This window comes from Blennius ocellaris, assembly GCF_963422515.1.
Source record: "Blennius ocellaris genome assembly, chromosome: 1".
Taxonomy (NCBI): domain Eukaryota; kingdom Metazoa; phylum Chordata; class Actinopteri; order Blenniiformes; family Blenniidae; genus Blennius; species Blennius ocellaris.
This window is the reverse complement of record NC_137650.1, coordinates 22092552-22107058: the sequence shown is the minus strand read 5'-3', so window position 1 is coordinate 22107058 and position 14507 is coordinate 22092552. Positions and strand designations below refer to the sequence as shown.

At 41.7% G+C, this 14507-nt stretch overlaps 2 protein-coding genes across 2 annotated transcripts; one reads left to right on the top strand and one right to left on the bottom strand.

The window, feature by feature from the left end:
• Window positions 1-29: 29 nt before the first annotated feature.
• Window positions 30-5949, bottom strand: LOC308132364 (lysosomal protective protein). The gene is made up of 11 exons (XM_080499443.1): window positions 5703-5949; window positions 4761-4872; window positions 4538-4675; window positions 4269-4427; window positions 3972-4063; window positions 2980-3064; window positions 2725-2877; window positions 2475-2620; window positions 1741-1903; window positions 979-1068; window positions 30-882 (listed from the first exon to the last, which is right to left on the bottom strand). Exons 1-11 carry the CDS (start codon window positions 5888-5890, stop codon window positions 799-801), a joined length of 1410 nt encoding a protein of 469 aa, XP_080355569.1. The 5' UTR covers window positions 5891-5949; the 3' UTR covers window positions 30-798.
• Window positions 5950-7749: 1800 nt separating this feature from the next.
• On the top strand, window positions 7750-10933 carry LOC308131056 (transcription factor E2F4-like). Its single transcript, XM_080497648.1, has 7 exons — window positions 7750-7913; window positions 9023-9132; window positions 9227-9382; window positions 9772-9815; window positions 10165-10229; window positions 10320-10614; window positions 10795-10933. The coding sequence occupies exons 1-7, from the start codon at window positions 7809-7811 to the stop codon at window positions 10896-10898; spliced, it is 879 nt and encodes a 292-aa protein (XP_080353774.1). The 5' UTR covers window positions 7750-7808; the 3' UTR covers window positions 10899-10933.
• Window positions 10934-14507: the final 3574 nt, after the last annotated feature.

Here is a 14507-nt window from a genome sequence, read left to right as displayed (position 1 = left end):
CCCCCCCATCAGTACAAGTTAATGTGCAGCCTCTCCTTTGACAAGCTCTGAACCGGGATGTAGCAACTGGAGCCTCATCTGGGATCAAATGAACATTTCATAAGGTGAGCTTCAGCCTCCGTGGTCATTTGACCTGGTTTCAGTTTGTCCTCGTCAACTCTTAATTCAACCGTTAAAAACAACAGTTTAAAGTTGCAAAAATTCTAGACTTTGTATGCTTTTGTAATCCAAAACTGTAACTTTGGAGACAATATATATGTCGACCTTTTTTTTTTTTCTCTTTAAGAAAGAGCAAATAAGTCATTTAACCTTCGGCCTCTGATTGAAGTGGAACTTCCTTTGCTGATAATGATTTTTTTTTTTTTTAATCACATCTCCCATATTGGACTTATTGGCAAGATTTTCTGAGCCACATGAGTTCTAATAAATTCAGAACTCCTCCCATCCCACCAGCGGCATAGGGCTAAGTTTATCCCATAATCTAACTTATCCCAGTTCATTGGATGCAGGCTGCTGCTCTCATTGACTTAGATATTTAATGTTTTTAGATGATCGTTTGCATCGGACGTGAAACTTTTAATGTGTTAAAACTAAATAAAAGCCTAAAATTCCCTCATTGTTCATCCAGCTCGGATGAAAATTCATCACAATTAAAACATGAGTATCCAGAAGAGTGCAAACGCTGAGCCGAGAGAACTATATAAAACAGAAATAAGGCAACAGTCACTTTTAAACCGATTTTTCCTGAGAAAATGTGCCATTTGACAAGAGGTGGGTGCAATCACGCTCCACTGTCCCTCATGGCACAGTGTTTGTGATGAAAGACTCAAACAAATGGAGAGCTGGACCAGGAGCCCACTGAGGAACCATGTGACCTGCACCCTGCAACAGAGAGGGACACGGTCTTTAACTGCACTAAATCCCCAACCTGGACAAAAAACAAAAAAAAGACAACTACAGAGACACTTGTGTCCTTACCTTAACTGTCAGGAAAGTGACGTTCCCAAACTGCTGGTAGAAACCAGCGACCTGGTTTTCATGGATCCAAGTCCGGTACTTGGTCGTTTCCTGAGAAGAAAAAGAAAAAAATCAGGGCAATTAGACAATGCTTCTTATGGCTGTGGGAACAAATAAAGAAAAAAACCAACAGCATACAAATCACAATAAAAAAAAAAGTCTGACCTGATGAAAAGTGTTCAACAAAACCAAACACTGACCATCTTGCGGTACTGTATTGCCTAAAGGCTTTAAGTGTTTTTTGCAATCCGTGAGCTTTTAATAGTATTTCTATTTCCTATTTATTTGAATGTTGTATACGTCATCCCAGAGTTACAGTCAATTATGTTACATTTCTACACAAAACCAATGCAGGCTTTCTGATCGCTCACGTAAATGACCTGTGAGGAGTGTTTGGCCCACAGCTGTGAATCACAGACCAAACAGTGGGACAGCTCACTGCAGGTCGTACCAAAGAGCGTTCTAGTCCCTTTTTAACCTCCACTCACACAATTATTGACCGTGAACGCATGAGCGGGAAGTCCGACTGTCGTGCTCCAAGGAACAACATGAGGAACTAACCCCAACCTGAACTGACTTCATTACATTGTTTCCCCACTCATGGTGTTTTTGTTCATTTTAACACAATTCTGGTGGACGAGCTGCAACATTGACGACATCCACACCACCCAAACCTCTCGTTGAAGAGTTTCTAATTTCAAACTCTAAATCAGTAAAGGTTACCTCGAAGCCCAGGTTCTCTACAAACCACCGGTCTCCCAGGAAATTGCAGGCCATGTCGGTGTCTCCGTTGTAGACGAGAGCGCGCAGGCCCAGAGCGAGCAGCTTCAGATACACGTCTTTCATTGTCGAGTAGAGGATCGTGTACTCCCCTCCAACCTCATCACTGTGAAAAACACGTGTAATGAAAACTTCTCTTTATCATTGTTTTTTTAAAAACATTTTTTACCTTGACTTAACAAGGAAAATCTAACTGAAAATGTTGGGTTTTTGTCTTAGCAGTCTTGGCCTTTAATAAAGAATATCACTATAACAGCCTGAAAACATTCCAGAACAACAGTTATTCCAGCACAATAAGAATAAATAAGCGCTAAACCTAAAATGCCTAAGAGCTATTATATCTTCAGAGACTCTTTTAAAATCGAATTAAAACTATTTGAAGAAACTAAATCACATATTTTCATATCTTTGTCATTTATTATATGTTGAACTCACACTCAAACAAATTGTTACCGACCTCCAACCAAATTGGAAAGAGCTGGAGTGAACAAATGGAGAACTGCTCCTCCAAATCATGTCCAACCTTGAGATTTAATTAATCTCATAATCATTTGGATGTGAATGCTTGACACCCACTCACTGGACACTGAGCCATCTTCATTTCTCTTATGTTTTTTTGATCGACGACAGGTCGTCCCTCGGGCAAAAAGACGGCACCGCTATTTGCCGCAACATACCTGCAGATGTCCCAGGGCGGCAGGATGTCGGGAATGTGTAGCGCTTTCCTCACGTCTCCTCTGTTTAACCAGTTTGTCTGAGCCGTGCTGTTGATGCAGGGAGGGACTCCAGCCAGAGACGTGGAGGACGACAGTGGATCTGCAACCTTAATATCACAGTTTTATTGACAACACCACAAGGCAAAGTGGGCCGTTAAGACTGCAGGTATGTTCGCCATTAGTACTTGTACACAGAGGGGGGAAAAGTCACCTCGCGGGTGTGCGGGTCAGTCCTGAAGTTCTTAAACAGATGACTCATCGCCAGCTTGTAGCCTCTGTGGGACCGCCTGGAGCCCTCACAATTCAAGTAAAGGGCATACTCATTAAGGCCACTGTTGTACAGTATTCCAAATGCATGATTTACCTGAAAAAGAGGACAAGAGTAAAAAAAAAAAAAAAAAAAAGATGAGTCATGGCATCTCACCAGAAATTCCCAGATGAATATCAGAATATTATGCGCTCATACCATCGTCCGGCAGGCCTCGGAGCTCGAGTTGTAAAAGTCGCAGCTTCCGTTGTTACAGCAATTTATGTTCAGCTCACGCCACAAACTGCACATAAAACATAGCAATCTCTGCATCAGTTATGTACAACTCTATACCTCTACATCAGACCGTTTGACATTCCGCTACTTGATGCAAAACACTGAAGTGAGAAACTCCCGACTTGAGCAGTCACATTGGTTTCAGGAGGGGGAGAAACCGCAGCAGGATTTACAGACATGTGGGAAAGTTTTAATTGTGCAGTGACATAGCAGTTAATCAGGGAGCCTCAAGGATCTTCAAGTTTTCCACGGTTCATTCGCTTTATTATCCCTCCCTGCCGGGAGGTGAAGATAAGGCAGTCCTTGAGTGAGTTTAGACTCTCGGAATATTATTGATGGACCACCTTCCAGATGGTGTGACCAGGGAGGACCTCGTTTGCACCATAAAGTTTGGAGTTATGAGATAGTTTAGGGAATCTGACAGTGTCCGTTTGGGGCATCATGTGCCAAGGATGCATTCAAACACTCCATTGCTGGAGCGTACTGACCTAGAAATGCCCCAAGTATAAATATACACATCAATCAGGCAAACATGATCCACCAGCCTAATATTGTGTGTGTCCCTCTTTTTATGAAAGCCAAAATAAAACCATAAAACAACCAGCCCATTAAGGCTTGAACTCGACTAGAGGTGTGCTGATGTACCTGGCACCAAGATCTGAGCAGCACGTTCTTTTTTTTTTTTTTTAAACACAGACGATGCAAAACTGGGAAACTCGTCCAGCACATGTAACCAATGCTTGAGTAGATAGAACCCTGGAGAATTTGGAGGTTAAATCGTCTATCTGTGAGATAAAAAAAAAACATTCTGTAATATTATGTTTGTTTTTGGGGTTCATTGCCAGAATCGGTGTCGCAAAAACAAATCCATAATTCAGATTATGATTATTTCCTGAACACAATGATCCACTTACGTTTCTCCAAAGAGGCCATGGTAGTTACCAAAGTAGATCAACGACTGATCGTTGAGTGCAAAGCTGCTGAGACCGTTCCCCACCGCAAAGCCCTGCAAACAGATGTGTTCAAAAACGTTTTCCTCAGACATGTCAAGATGCATGCAATCATATTCCTCATTTAAAAGTTCTAAAAAAGAGAGAGAGAGAGAGAGAGAGAGAGAGAGAGAGAGAGAGAGAGAGAGAGAGAGAGAGAGAGAGAGAGAGAGAGAGAGAGAGAGAGAAAGAAACAGAAGAAATTAGCATGTAGTGCCTCACTTTAAAGTTGATTTTAGCCGGTCCTGTGGCCACTAGCATGCTGAGCGTTGGTGCGTATATCCCACCATAACTTTCCCCAAAAATGAAGAACTCATTCTGAGTGAAGTTCGGGAACTTGGTGAAGAAACTCTGCAAGGCCTTGTAGTTATCATCGGCAACCTAAAAAAGAAAAAAAAAAGACATATTAGATATGATCTCCTATCAAATCCACCCCCCATGCTGTTTCTATGCTGCATTCGGGTAAATATAGCATTGATCCTTTTCCGCACCTCATCATCATTAGTTGCATATAGTTTGTCATCAGAGTAAGAGTATCCCACTCCTGCAGGAGACTCCATGTACACCACATTGGCGATTTTGTTCCAGCTGAATGGATTCTCGTACAGCGTGGCCCCGTCGTCATTTACCTGCAAAGCAAAGTCGACACTTCCCATTCAGAGCTACCGTGGTTCAGTCTATAAGCGTGTTATGCACACGGTGACGCCGACTAACGTGAAATGGTCCGTTTTCTGACAGGAACCCATCCAGCGAGCTGCAGCCAGGGCCGCCGTTTAGCCAGAGCACCAGAGGATCTTTGACGGGGTCCCGCTGAGACGTCACAAACCTGCAGGAGGCCAGGATCAGCGATTCAATCCTCATACTGATAGGCCAAACACAAATCTGGCCAAAAGTCACTCCCTTGACACGCACAACCGGCAATTATGAGAAATATGCATATTACCGAGATGTTCTATCCCAGAATTTCACACGTGAGAGCACTGACCACCGGGACAGCTTTAACAATGGTTTGCTTTACGGTTGTACAGTAGACTCCAGAGGGCACACTGCCAGCATCTGATATCAACTCGTATTATGGGAGCAGTCCTTTCTGTCAACAGCAGCAGGATGAAGGATTTTTTCTTTCAACTCGTGATTGAGGAGAGGCACGTTTGGAAGATCCTGCATTATCATCATCTCCTTACTGATAAAAGTGTCAAAAGATAGGACATTTCACTGTGGTCAACAAGGGACAAGAACCACTGATGATATGGTTAACTGAATAATGTATAACACACAAGACATAATAGGGTGATCCTTTGTGGCCTCTTTTGGAATTAGGATACGAGATATATTTACTTAAAACCTATTATAGTTCAACATTTTGTGTTTTTGAACTTCGGCTTAGTAAAAACAGACCTGGAAACACAAATGGTCTCTCTACAACAACAAAAAAAAGAGAGTTTTGTGTGAAATCACACAAACCAAAGTTTCTGCTAATAACGCAAGGTTCCTTCTGTTTTCTTCCAGCAGGGTGCAGATTTATGCGTCTTACCAGACATTTAAGATAATTCCCTAAAGATCCCCACAGTGAGTCGATTGATATTATTTACAGTTTGATTCTCTGATCGTCAGGTGTTTGCACAGTCTGCGTGGGAGCCCGACGTCCTTTCTTACCAGTAATGCAGAAACCTCCCGGGTCTCGTCTCCAGGTATCCGGACCACTGCTGGTAGCCGGGTTTGAACGACATGCCGGGCAGGTCGCCCACCTCGTCCGGAGGGTACTGAGCCCGCGAGCCGAGCGGAAACACGGCCAGCAGACCCAGCAGCAGCCCGCCGGCGGACATCGCTGAGCCCAGACCCATCACACAAACTTCGCCGAGGTTGGGCGAGAAAAAACAAGGAGACTTGACTTCCTCCTAACTCTCAGTCCTGCAGTTGTTCTGCTGCTCTAACCACAAGGACGTCATGTGACCGCTCGGGCACGTGACCTGCGCCTGATTCCACCCGGAAGTCCTCAACTAAAAGTCGTGTAAACAGACTTAACAGCTCGTCTTTGAATCTCTACACCTTTTACATCCTCACAACTTCATGTTGTATGTGCTATAACGCAGAGCCACATGTTATTACAAAGGTATTCCACACAGATTAGTATGTCACTGAAATATAAAAGCATGGTATGTTTTCTGAAATTATACCCTACATAATTGACAAAGACAATATTTGGCTCCAACAAAATGTGTTGATTTAGCAGATATTTATAAAAAGATTAGAGACTACACGCTCTCTTGAAAATCCACCCACATTCTATCACATTCACATTCACACCTCGGGGCAATTTATGGTCCAATTAACCTCACATGCATTGGTTCAATGTTGTATTTGATCTACAGAGGATGACTCGGGTGATTTTTCTTATTTTTAGAGATTCATTTTTCCTCCTCTGCATCAGATATGATTTTCAAAAGAGCAGGGAATCATCTGCTTATTGGACCCATTCCTGGTGAAGTGAGCAGACTGAATCATAATGCCCCAGATGAAGCTTCATAACTACCATTTGAATTGCAGTGGCTGCTGGACACACATGGCCTCCCTTGGACCAGGTTCACTGGCCAAGGCAGCAGGGCTTGAAGCTGTCGAATTGGGTTGGCAGCTGGAAAAGGTGGAAGCAGGCAAACAAGAGTATAATTAACTTGGCTGCATCTTTGAAGCGCCAGTGAGAAATGAAAGCGAATGAAGAAATTCTGGAGCCAAGTGTTGTGAGGTGGCTGTTCTTTATGAGCTAATCTTCAGTGGGTAAGCTGGTTATGTTGGTATTTGAGTAAGAGCGGAAAAGGTGAGAAACAGCAGAGGAGTGTGTGTGTGTGTGTGTGTGTGTGTGTGTGTGTGTGTGTGTGTGTGTGTGGGGGGGGGGGGGGGGGGGGGTGTTCCTCACACCATTTAATTAAACCCCACCCAGCAGGGTGGAGCCATTGTTATGTAGAATATGAGGGTACAGACTCCCCACAGAGGCCTGATATAGCTCTACACTTTACTTTTGCAGTCTTTGTTAGGGCTGCACACATTAACTCAGCAGAATCAACAACTTTCCAGGTTAAAATAAAAAATAAAAATCTGCGACGTCATTTTCACGCTTGTTACTGAAACCAATAGGCACGTGTTAACTGTAAACTCATGTTATTAACAACTCATCAACATTTACAAGGTACAAATCACGTGAAAATCTTTGTACTTCTGGTGCGTCCCTTTCACAGTAAACAACTCCTCTCCTCCTTTTGAATCCGTTTTGAGCCACGAAAGATGGATTTAGACAATGTAGTGTTTGACATTTTTCGTGTATTTTAACGTTCTAAATTCACTGTGCTTGAATCTTACACCAACTGCAAAATGGAAACATACATGAAACGGTGTCTGCTTTTATTTGGAAGGGTCGCCTGGAGCGGAAGCGCGCTGTTCCAAAACGGTGGGCGGTGCGATGTTGCCAGATTGGGCGGTTTTCCGCCCATTTGGGCTATTTTTGTTTACTTCAGGCCAAAAATACATTAGACTGGTTCATGTTACATGCAAATTGGTGGTTTGGGCTGGGTTTTTTTTTATTGATAAGGGCGGGTTCTAAGATGTGATTGTGCTGGAAACGGTCAACCTGATCTGGCAACCGTGGCCGGCTGTAAACCTGTGGCGGGCGGGCTATTCCAAAGCGTGGGGGGTGGTGGTGTCTGGAAGCCTGTTGCACGTGGAGTAGAAGAAAGTTGCTCACCTTTACCAAAAACAGAGACCTTCATCATGGAAAGCGTCATCCCGAGGAGGATGAAGAGTCTGAATCTGCTCACGACCAAGTTTGTGCATTTACTGGAAAATGCTGACAACGGAGAGCTGGACCTCAGAGATGTAAGTCAAGCTGAAACCACCCAGACAGTGTAAACAACACCTCACGGATTAGGAAGGGATTGCATACCTTTCTGTTGGAGTAAAAAAAAAAGAGTAGAATACCACACGTTACACCCGTATAGATTTTAATCTATCTACAGTTCTGCACCATGATCTTCAAAGTTGAGGGTTTTGTGGTGAAACTACAGGCACAGAAGTTCCCATCCTCTTCAAGAGACGTGGCATTTGTGTCCCTGTGGGATCTTTACTCTCGGTTTTTAATTGTTTTGCTCGTCTTTATTCGTGGTTGCTTTGTGCAGATATGTTCCTGCCTCTTGCTATTTACTGCATTTTTACTGTATTTTCATGACTTGTTTTCCGTCAGCTTTTATTCCGTTTTGTGTTCATTCTCCCTTCATTTCCTCTTTGCACGATTTGAGATCACTTTAACCCTTTATTGGGTAAGTAAATATATCTGAGAATTTCAGCATTTCTTCCTGTTTCTCCCAAACCGATGTCTGTCAAGTTGAATCATCATATACATCATGCTTGTAATAAGTCATATTGAAGAAAATACCTTTCAATGGCAGGACAGAACCACTCTTTTACAGAATTTCAGTGAGAGTGAGAGATTTGTCCAATTTGGGGAATTGTGAACATAAACAGGGTGGGATGTGGGTAATTATTTTTGCCACATTTTCACGTATAGATGGCACATAAATTATTTTATTTGCACATAAGCTTTCCTCAACACACACTTTCACTGATATTTTTAACCTACAAGGGTTTTTATGAGTCCCTATAAAGGTTTAAGATGTTGAAGTGCTCCTTATGGTTATTTTTATGTGCATGTTTTCTTCCTGTGTCATCACGTTTTGGTTCTTGCATCTGTTTATTTTAATGAGTTTGAATTTATTAATAGAATTCCTGACTATATTTGAGGTTATCTGGTGCTTTATGCATAATTTGATCTCAATTTGTAGTCCTCCAGTGCATCTCACAGTCCTCTTTAGTAATCCTTCTATGTCTGAGACACTAATGGACACAGATTAAAATAGTTGCGCAATGTAATTTTTACAAGTTGAATCTAAAGCGGACTGTTGTGATAATGGGATTTTGTGCTCACTCAGGCGATCAAGGTTCTGGATGTGTCAAAGAAAAGGCGAATCTACGACATCACGAGTGTGCTTGAGGGCATTGGCCTGATTGTGAAAAAGTCCAAGCGCATCGTGAAGTTGGTGTAAGTTTTTTTTTTTCTCCCTCATTGACATGTATTTCTGTCGATTTTGTAGAATCGTGTTTTACTGTGTTATTTGTGCCTTTTTCTCCGTAAGGGGTTCCCTGCCGAGACGACCCGGACAGCGGTCACATGGCAAACTAGGAGAGTTGGAGTCAGAGGTTGCAAAATTGAAGGTCATGGAGCTGGCGTTAGACCAACAGATGGTGTGGGTTAAACAAAGCATCGCCAACACAAAAGAGGATTGCAGTGAATATCCTTTTTACTTTCAGTTTAAACTTCTACCGTCATACGTTTCGGTCTTGTTTGATTTTGATAGATTATCATTGAAAAAATGTATTTGTGTGTGCTTTTTAAAAAAAATATTTTCAGCATTATCTGAAATAGAACTATTGTAAGAAGATTTTATTTGTTTTAGAATGTCAACAATGACAGAAAATATCCACGAAAAGCACCAGTAATAAGCACCACAGTTTTTCCTCTAGATATATTCCTCAAGATGCTGCTGACTTGAAATTTTTACCCAGATGTTGACAACTGGTCGTAATTTGTACAAGTCTCGAATGTTTTGTAACTTGGTCATTTTATCTGCCGTATCTCATCACTACCTGCTTCACTGTTAAATCTTTAACTGCAATCCACTCTGACCTATGTGAATCACGAGGATATCTGCAACTGCTTCAACGGTAACGTATTGTCACTATTTGGCTTTTATGTGCATTTAATTTTTTTTATGTCAGCATGTTTTTGAAAAGTGCTGAAATCCTTTTGACCCCTTTCTGTCAGCCGACGCTCATCCTGCTCAACACAGAATTCATAAATTGAAATTCAGCATTAAGGTTTTTGATCGTACCAAAACATGTGGCCCATTTGTAACCTCAGCGGTTTTTCCGTCTTTGGTGTTTTTAAAATTGTGACATAAATATAAAGACAAACCAAATAAATGTATTTCTCCAGTCTTTAAGGGGCAAAAATGTTCAGAATATGTCAAGGCTGTATTCGAAGATGTTTAAATGTTCTCTGTTACTTCTTAAGGCCACACAGTTTTGGCAGTGCAAGCACCATCTGGCACACAGCTGGACGTCCCCATTCCCAAAGCTGTAAGTTCATCACCAACTCGACTCCCATCTTGTTTCGTCACCGTCTCTCAGCCTCAACGGTATGAATTCATCTCTGCACACACGTTTCAGGTCCAGAACTGCCCGCCAATGTACCAAGTCCACATGAAAAGTGCGACAGGTCCCATAGACGTTGTATTTATGAGCAAAGCCTGTGTCGGCTCGGTTCCCATCATACTTCCCATCCCGCCACCTGAAGGAATTCTACAGCGGGCCAAGTCCGCCATGTTGGCCTCAGAGGAGAACGACTACATCTCCGGAGCTTCTCGCGCAGCACAAAGCTGTCGGCCTGAGCGGACGGCCACGCAGCTTCTGCACAAATCACCATTCCGAAGTCCCGAAGCAAACAGAACCGCTCAATCCGCATGTGAGTATTTCTCTTTTTGTTTAAATTGGAATCAACTCCTTGCCATTTTGCTAGCAAGTCCAGCAAGTCCAACGTCTACTGATCTTAAAATTAGGATTTAAACCATCATTGTTGTGCTCATGGCATTTACATCGATTTGATTTAAAAATGTATATCTATTTTTTTCTTTTTCTTGCCCAGTCCATGAATTAACAAAGGAACTGCAGGTGCGATTAGACCAACCCAAAGGTAGTGTCCATCCTGTGACGAGTTTCCGCTCGTGTCCACTTCCGATTGCGTTCTAACGTCTATGCGTTTCTCTCTCGAACGCAGACCTACTGACACGATTCATATCCTCTGAAGGTAAGCGCTTTGTTTCTCCCAACTTCAGTTTCGTTTCCGTCGTCTGTGTTTTCAATGCCTCCCGTGTTCGCCTCATTCTCAGTGCCTCCTCCACTCCTCCGTCTGTCTTCATCCCCACCTGAACATTATGCCCGTAACCTGGACGGGAGCGAAGGCGTCTCCAACCTTTCTGATGACCCTGCGCTCAGCGTGTGACCTCGTGCCTCAACTCGGGACTTTCTGCAAAAATGGAATTTTGATGTTTGTTTTAAAATTTTGATTAAAAGATCATTTGAAATATTATGACTCCCTTTTTTCTAAATATGTGGTCAAACAAAAATGAATCGGTTATAATCCCAAGAACATCCCTTTTTACTATATAAGTAAAACAATATTTGAAGAGCTGATTATTAAAGACATTATAATTTTTAGTATTGGATGAGGTTCAACAGGCCAAAATATTTTTTACCTCTTCAGTGTAGCACTTTTGTTGGAGTGCTTGTCGCCTTGGCAATGCGCGGCGGAACCCCGCTGGTTTTAACCCATTAGAACTCAGACCCATTTCTCCTTAATGGAAAATTATGTTATGCAATATACCACATACCAAGTGGACTACATAGAAAACATTTCTGATGTTTCATTCTTTTCTTTAAAAAATACCATTCATTGTCAAAGACCTGTGATGTTACATATATGTCACGATGGGCCTTAATGGTATATTTATTTTGCAAGATAAGTCAAAAAGACAGTTATTGCTGTTTAGTAACACATATTTACCCTTTTATTTGCATTTGCACAACACATGTCAAAATTAAAACTTTGATAATGTGTTTTAACAAAAATTGCAATTTTCAGACTTGCTTATTGCTTCAAAAAAAAAGGAAAATAAATACATTGCCTCGCTTCTCAACAAGCTACTGCAGCGGTATAAACCTGAACAACAGACTTCAGCACTTTGGATAAACATAGTGCAACAAAGGAGGTGTGATATATGGTCCTTTGACTTTGCACTCGGGCTTCAAACGGTTTTGTTCTCCAAGAAAAGTCTTTATTTCCATGGACGGTTCCTTGTTTTTGTCCTTGGACTGTTGTATTTTGTTGTGCCGTGTCCACGTTTGGCTGTGGTACCGCATCTAAATCCCTTGAATCACCTTCGTCTGAATCACCACTCACACTCCACGTCTTTGCTCTTGGGAGTGTAATTGGGGTCTTCTGTCGTCACATCCCTCAAACTCGCTATCATCTCCTCAGATGATGTCCAGCGCATCCTGAACAGTGTAGCACTTTTTGTTTATATAATCCATATTACAAATAAAAACGAAACAATTACAATAAAATGGGATCTGCATGGGATAGTACTTTTTTGTTGTTTTTTTACTAACTGACCTGCAAAAATGTTTTGTCATGTTTTATTTATAGCTAAATAATCTCACATTATTATGTGTTTATATTTGTTCTGATGCACTTTGAACAGAACAACGTAACATTTTAATTCGAAACAAAGCAGTTGAAATAATTGAAAGGATTGTTCCAACTTTTGTTATTGTGGCCCATCAGCCATTTTTGGTTCAATTGTTTTTTTTTTATTAATTAGCTCAAAACTTTTGGTCAGAATAGGTTAACTGCAATGCAGAACTTCCTATCAAAGCATTAAATGGGTTCAAACTTACCTTTAGGATAAAAAATAAATAAAAAAATTTGTTTGCAAGCTGCACCACCATATTACAGGAAGTCACATCCTGTGGTCAAATGACTTGTTCAGCAGGATGATCAGTCAATGTCACTTAGGGACTCAATGAGTTAAGTTTAGGCATGAAGCAGTCTAAGTAAGATTTTAGTGTATTTAAAGTGTCGGTGACACCCGTGTCAAAGTGGGTTCTTACGGCCAGACATCATCTAATCTGTGGTGTTTTCAAGGTGTGACGCACGTTCAGCGTCTCCAAGGCTCATTGAGTAGAACATGTAATGGCAAACGTAGTCCAGTTTGGATGTAAATCTACCGTATGAAGCTTTGTGTTTGTGTTGAACAATAAATGTACTTTCTTGTTCAGTGGAGTGCCTATGTTGACAAAATTGTCGCAATTTGCTGCAGCACTTGATTGTTTCAGCCTCTTAAAGCACTGGAATGTCAGCATCTTCTACCATGGATAAGCCCGCAGTACCACCCGTCTCTATTTCAGCTGGAGGACTATATTGTGCGGCTTAGAGAAGAGCTGGATAAAGAGAGAGAGAGAGAGAGATGAGAGAAACTACTTCCAGCTGGAGCGGGACATGATCCACAGCTTTTGGCAAGTCACAGAGAGAAAGAGAGAGAGAGAGAGAGCTTGCAGAGGTCAAGTAAAAAACAAGAAAATCCCGGAGAAGGAAATTGAAGATGATGAGGCACATCACCAAGTACAGATCAAGGTAAAGACAGACATAAAACCACTGCTTTTTAACGGGGAAATTCACAGTCGGTGACAAGTCTCTTTGATATAGAGGCTTGTGAAATGCATAAACCTCCCGTCCTTTTACCTCTGTTTTTGCCAAGGTTCATTTATGTCGCTGCAATAAAACAAATCTGGTGTTAGTCGTTTTCCTGATGAAACACCCAGCAGGCTTTCTCACACTTTGGGACGCATTGTGATTGAGATTGCTTTTATTTATTCTTATATGTACACTTGTGTGCAAAAAAAAAAGTCACGAGACATACCATATGAGCTTGTCCTATTGGGGATTGTTCACTCGTTATTTATGCGTTACTATGGTGAGAAAATTATGTTAAGGGAGGTCATGGTGTTCACATCAATACGCTTCTTGAGCCAGTGGGGACAGTGACTGTAGATTCATGTTTTAATATGGTGGATTTATGAGGGAGGATGCGTTCTGCATCGCTGATAAATCATTTATCAATACTTGTGAGTCGATGAGTATGCAAGGAGATATGCATTTCATGGCTGAATTCATTCTGTATTGCTCATTATAGGTTGTTTTTTTTGTCTGTCCCCCTACCAGGTGTATAAACAGAAGATGAAACACCCACTGTTCGAACGCCACAACACAATCTGTGAGCTGGAAGCAGATGGCGTCGTCTCCGCTGAGGTGGTGCAGGAAGATCAAGAGAGATTAACAGTGTAGAACTTCACAAAGAAACGAGGGAGCCGGTGGCAGATACTCACCACCTCCAGTGTGAAACCCTTTGTCGGGGAAGTGAAAATGGTTTGTAGATTGTCTTTCTGTTCACACATCCCCAAGACGTATTAACAAATGGTCACGAGAACCGCAACCACTAATTGATTTTTACAGAAAAACAATGAAGAAATTACTGCAAAAAAAACAAAACAAACAAATGGGAAAAGTGTTTTGTAGGTACACAACTGATTTTTGAGTTCAGACTCAACATCTCATGCTGTGAATTGTTAATCAGGAAACCGATGTTGTTCTCTCACCTTGAGAGTAGAATTTGCAGATAAGACTAAGAAAAAGATGCTGTTGAAGCAACAAAAGCTGGAAAATGAGACTTTGATCGGCGACAGGCAACACCGGTGGAACGCCCACGTCAAGACTCTGAAAGAAGATGCTGACAAAGCTTT

Coding starts and splice junctions, on each gene's coding strand:
- LOC308132364 (XM_080499443.1), bottom strand. CDS start 5,890: ATGGGTCTGGGCTCAGCGATGTCCGCCGGCGGGCTGCTGCTGGGTCTG. Junction 3,065..3,971: donor CATGGCCTCTTTGGAGAAAC/GTAAGTGGATCA, acceptor TTTTATGTGCAG/TTTGTGGCGTGAGCTGAACA. Junction 2,621..2,724: donor CTGACCCGCACACCCGCGAG/GTGACTTTTCCC, acceptor TGTGATATTAAG/GTTGCAGATCCACTGTCGTC.
- LOC308131056 (XM_080497648.1), top strand. CDS start 7,809: ATGGAAAGCGTCATCCCGAGGAGGATGAAGAGTCTGAATCTGCTCACG. Junction 9,383..9,771: donor ACAAAAGAGGATTGCAGTGA/ATATCCTTTTTA, acceptor ACTGCAATCCAC/TCTGACCTATGTGAATCACG. Junction 10,615..10,794: donor CAGAACCGCTCAATCCGCAT/GTGAGTATTTCT, acceptor TTTCTTGCCCAG/TCCATGAATTAACAAAGGAA.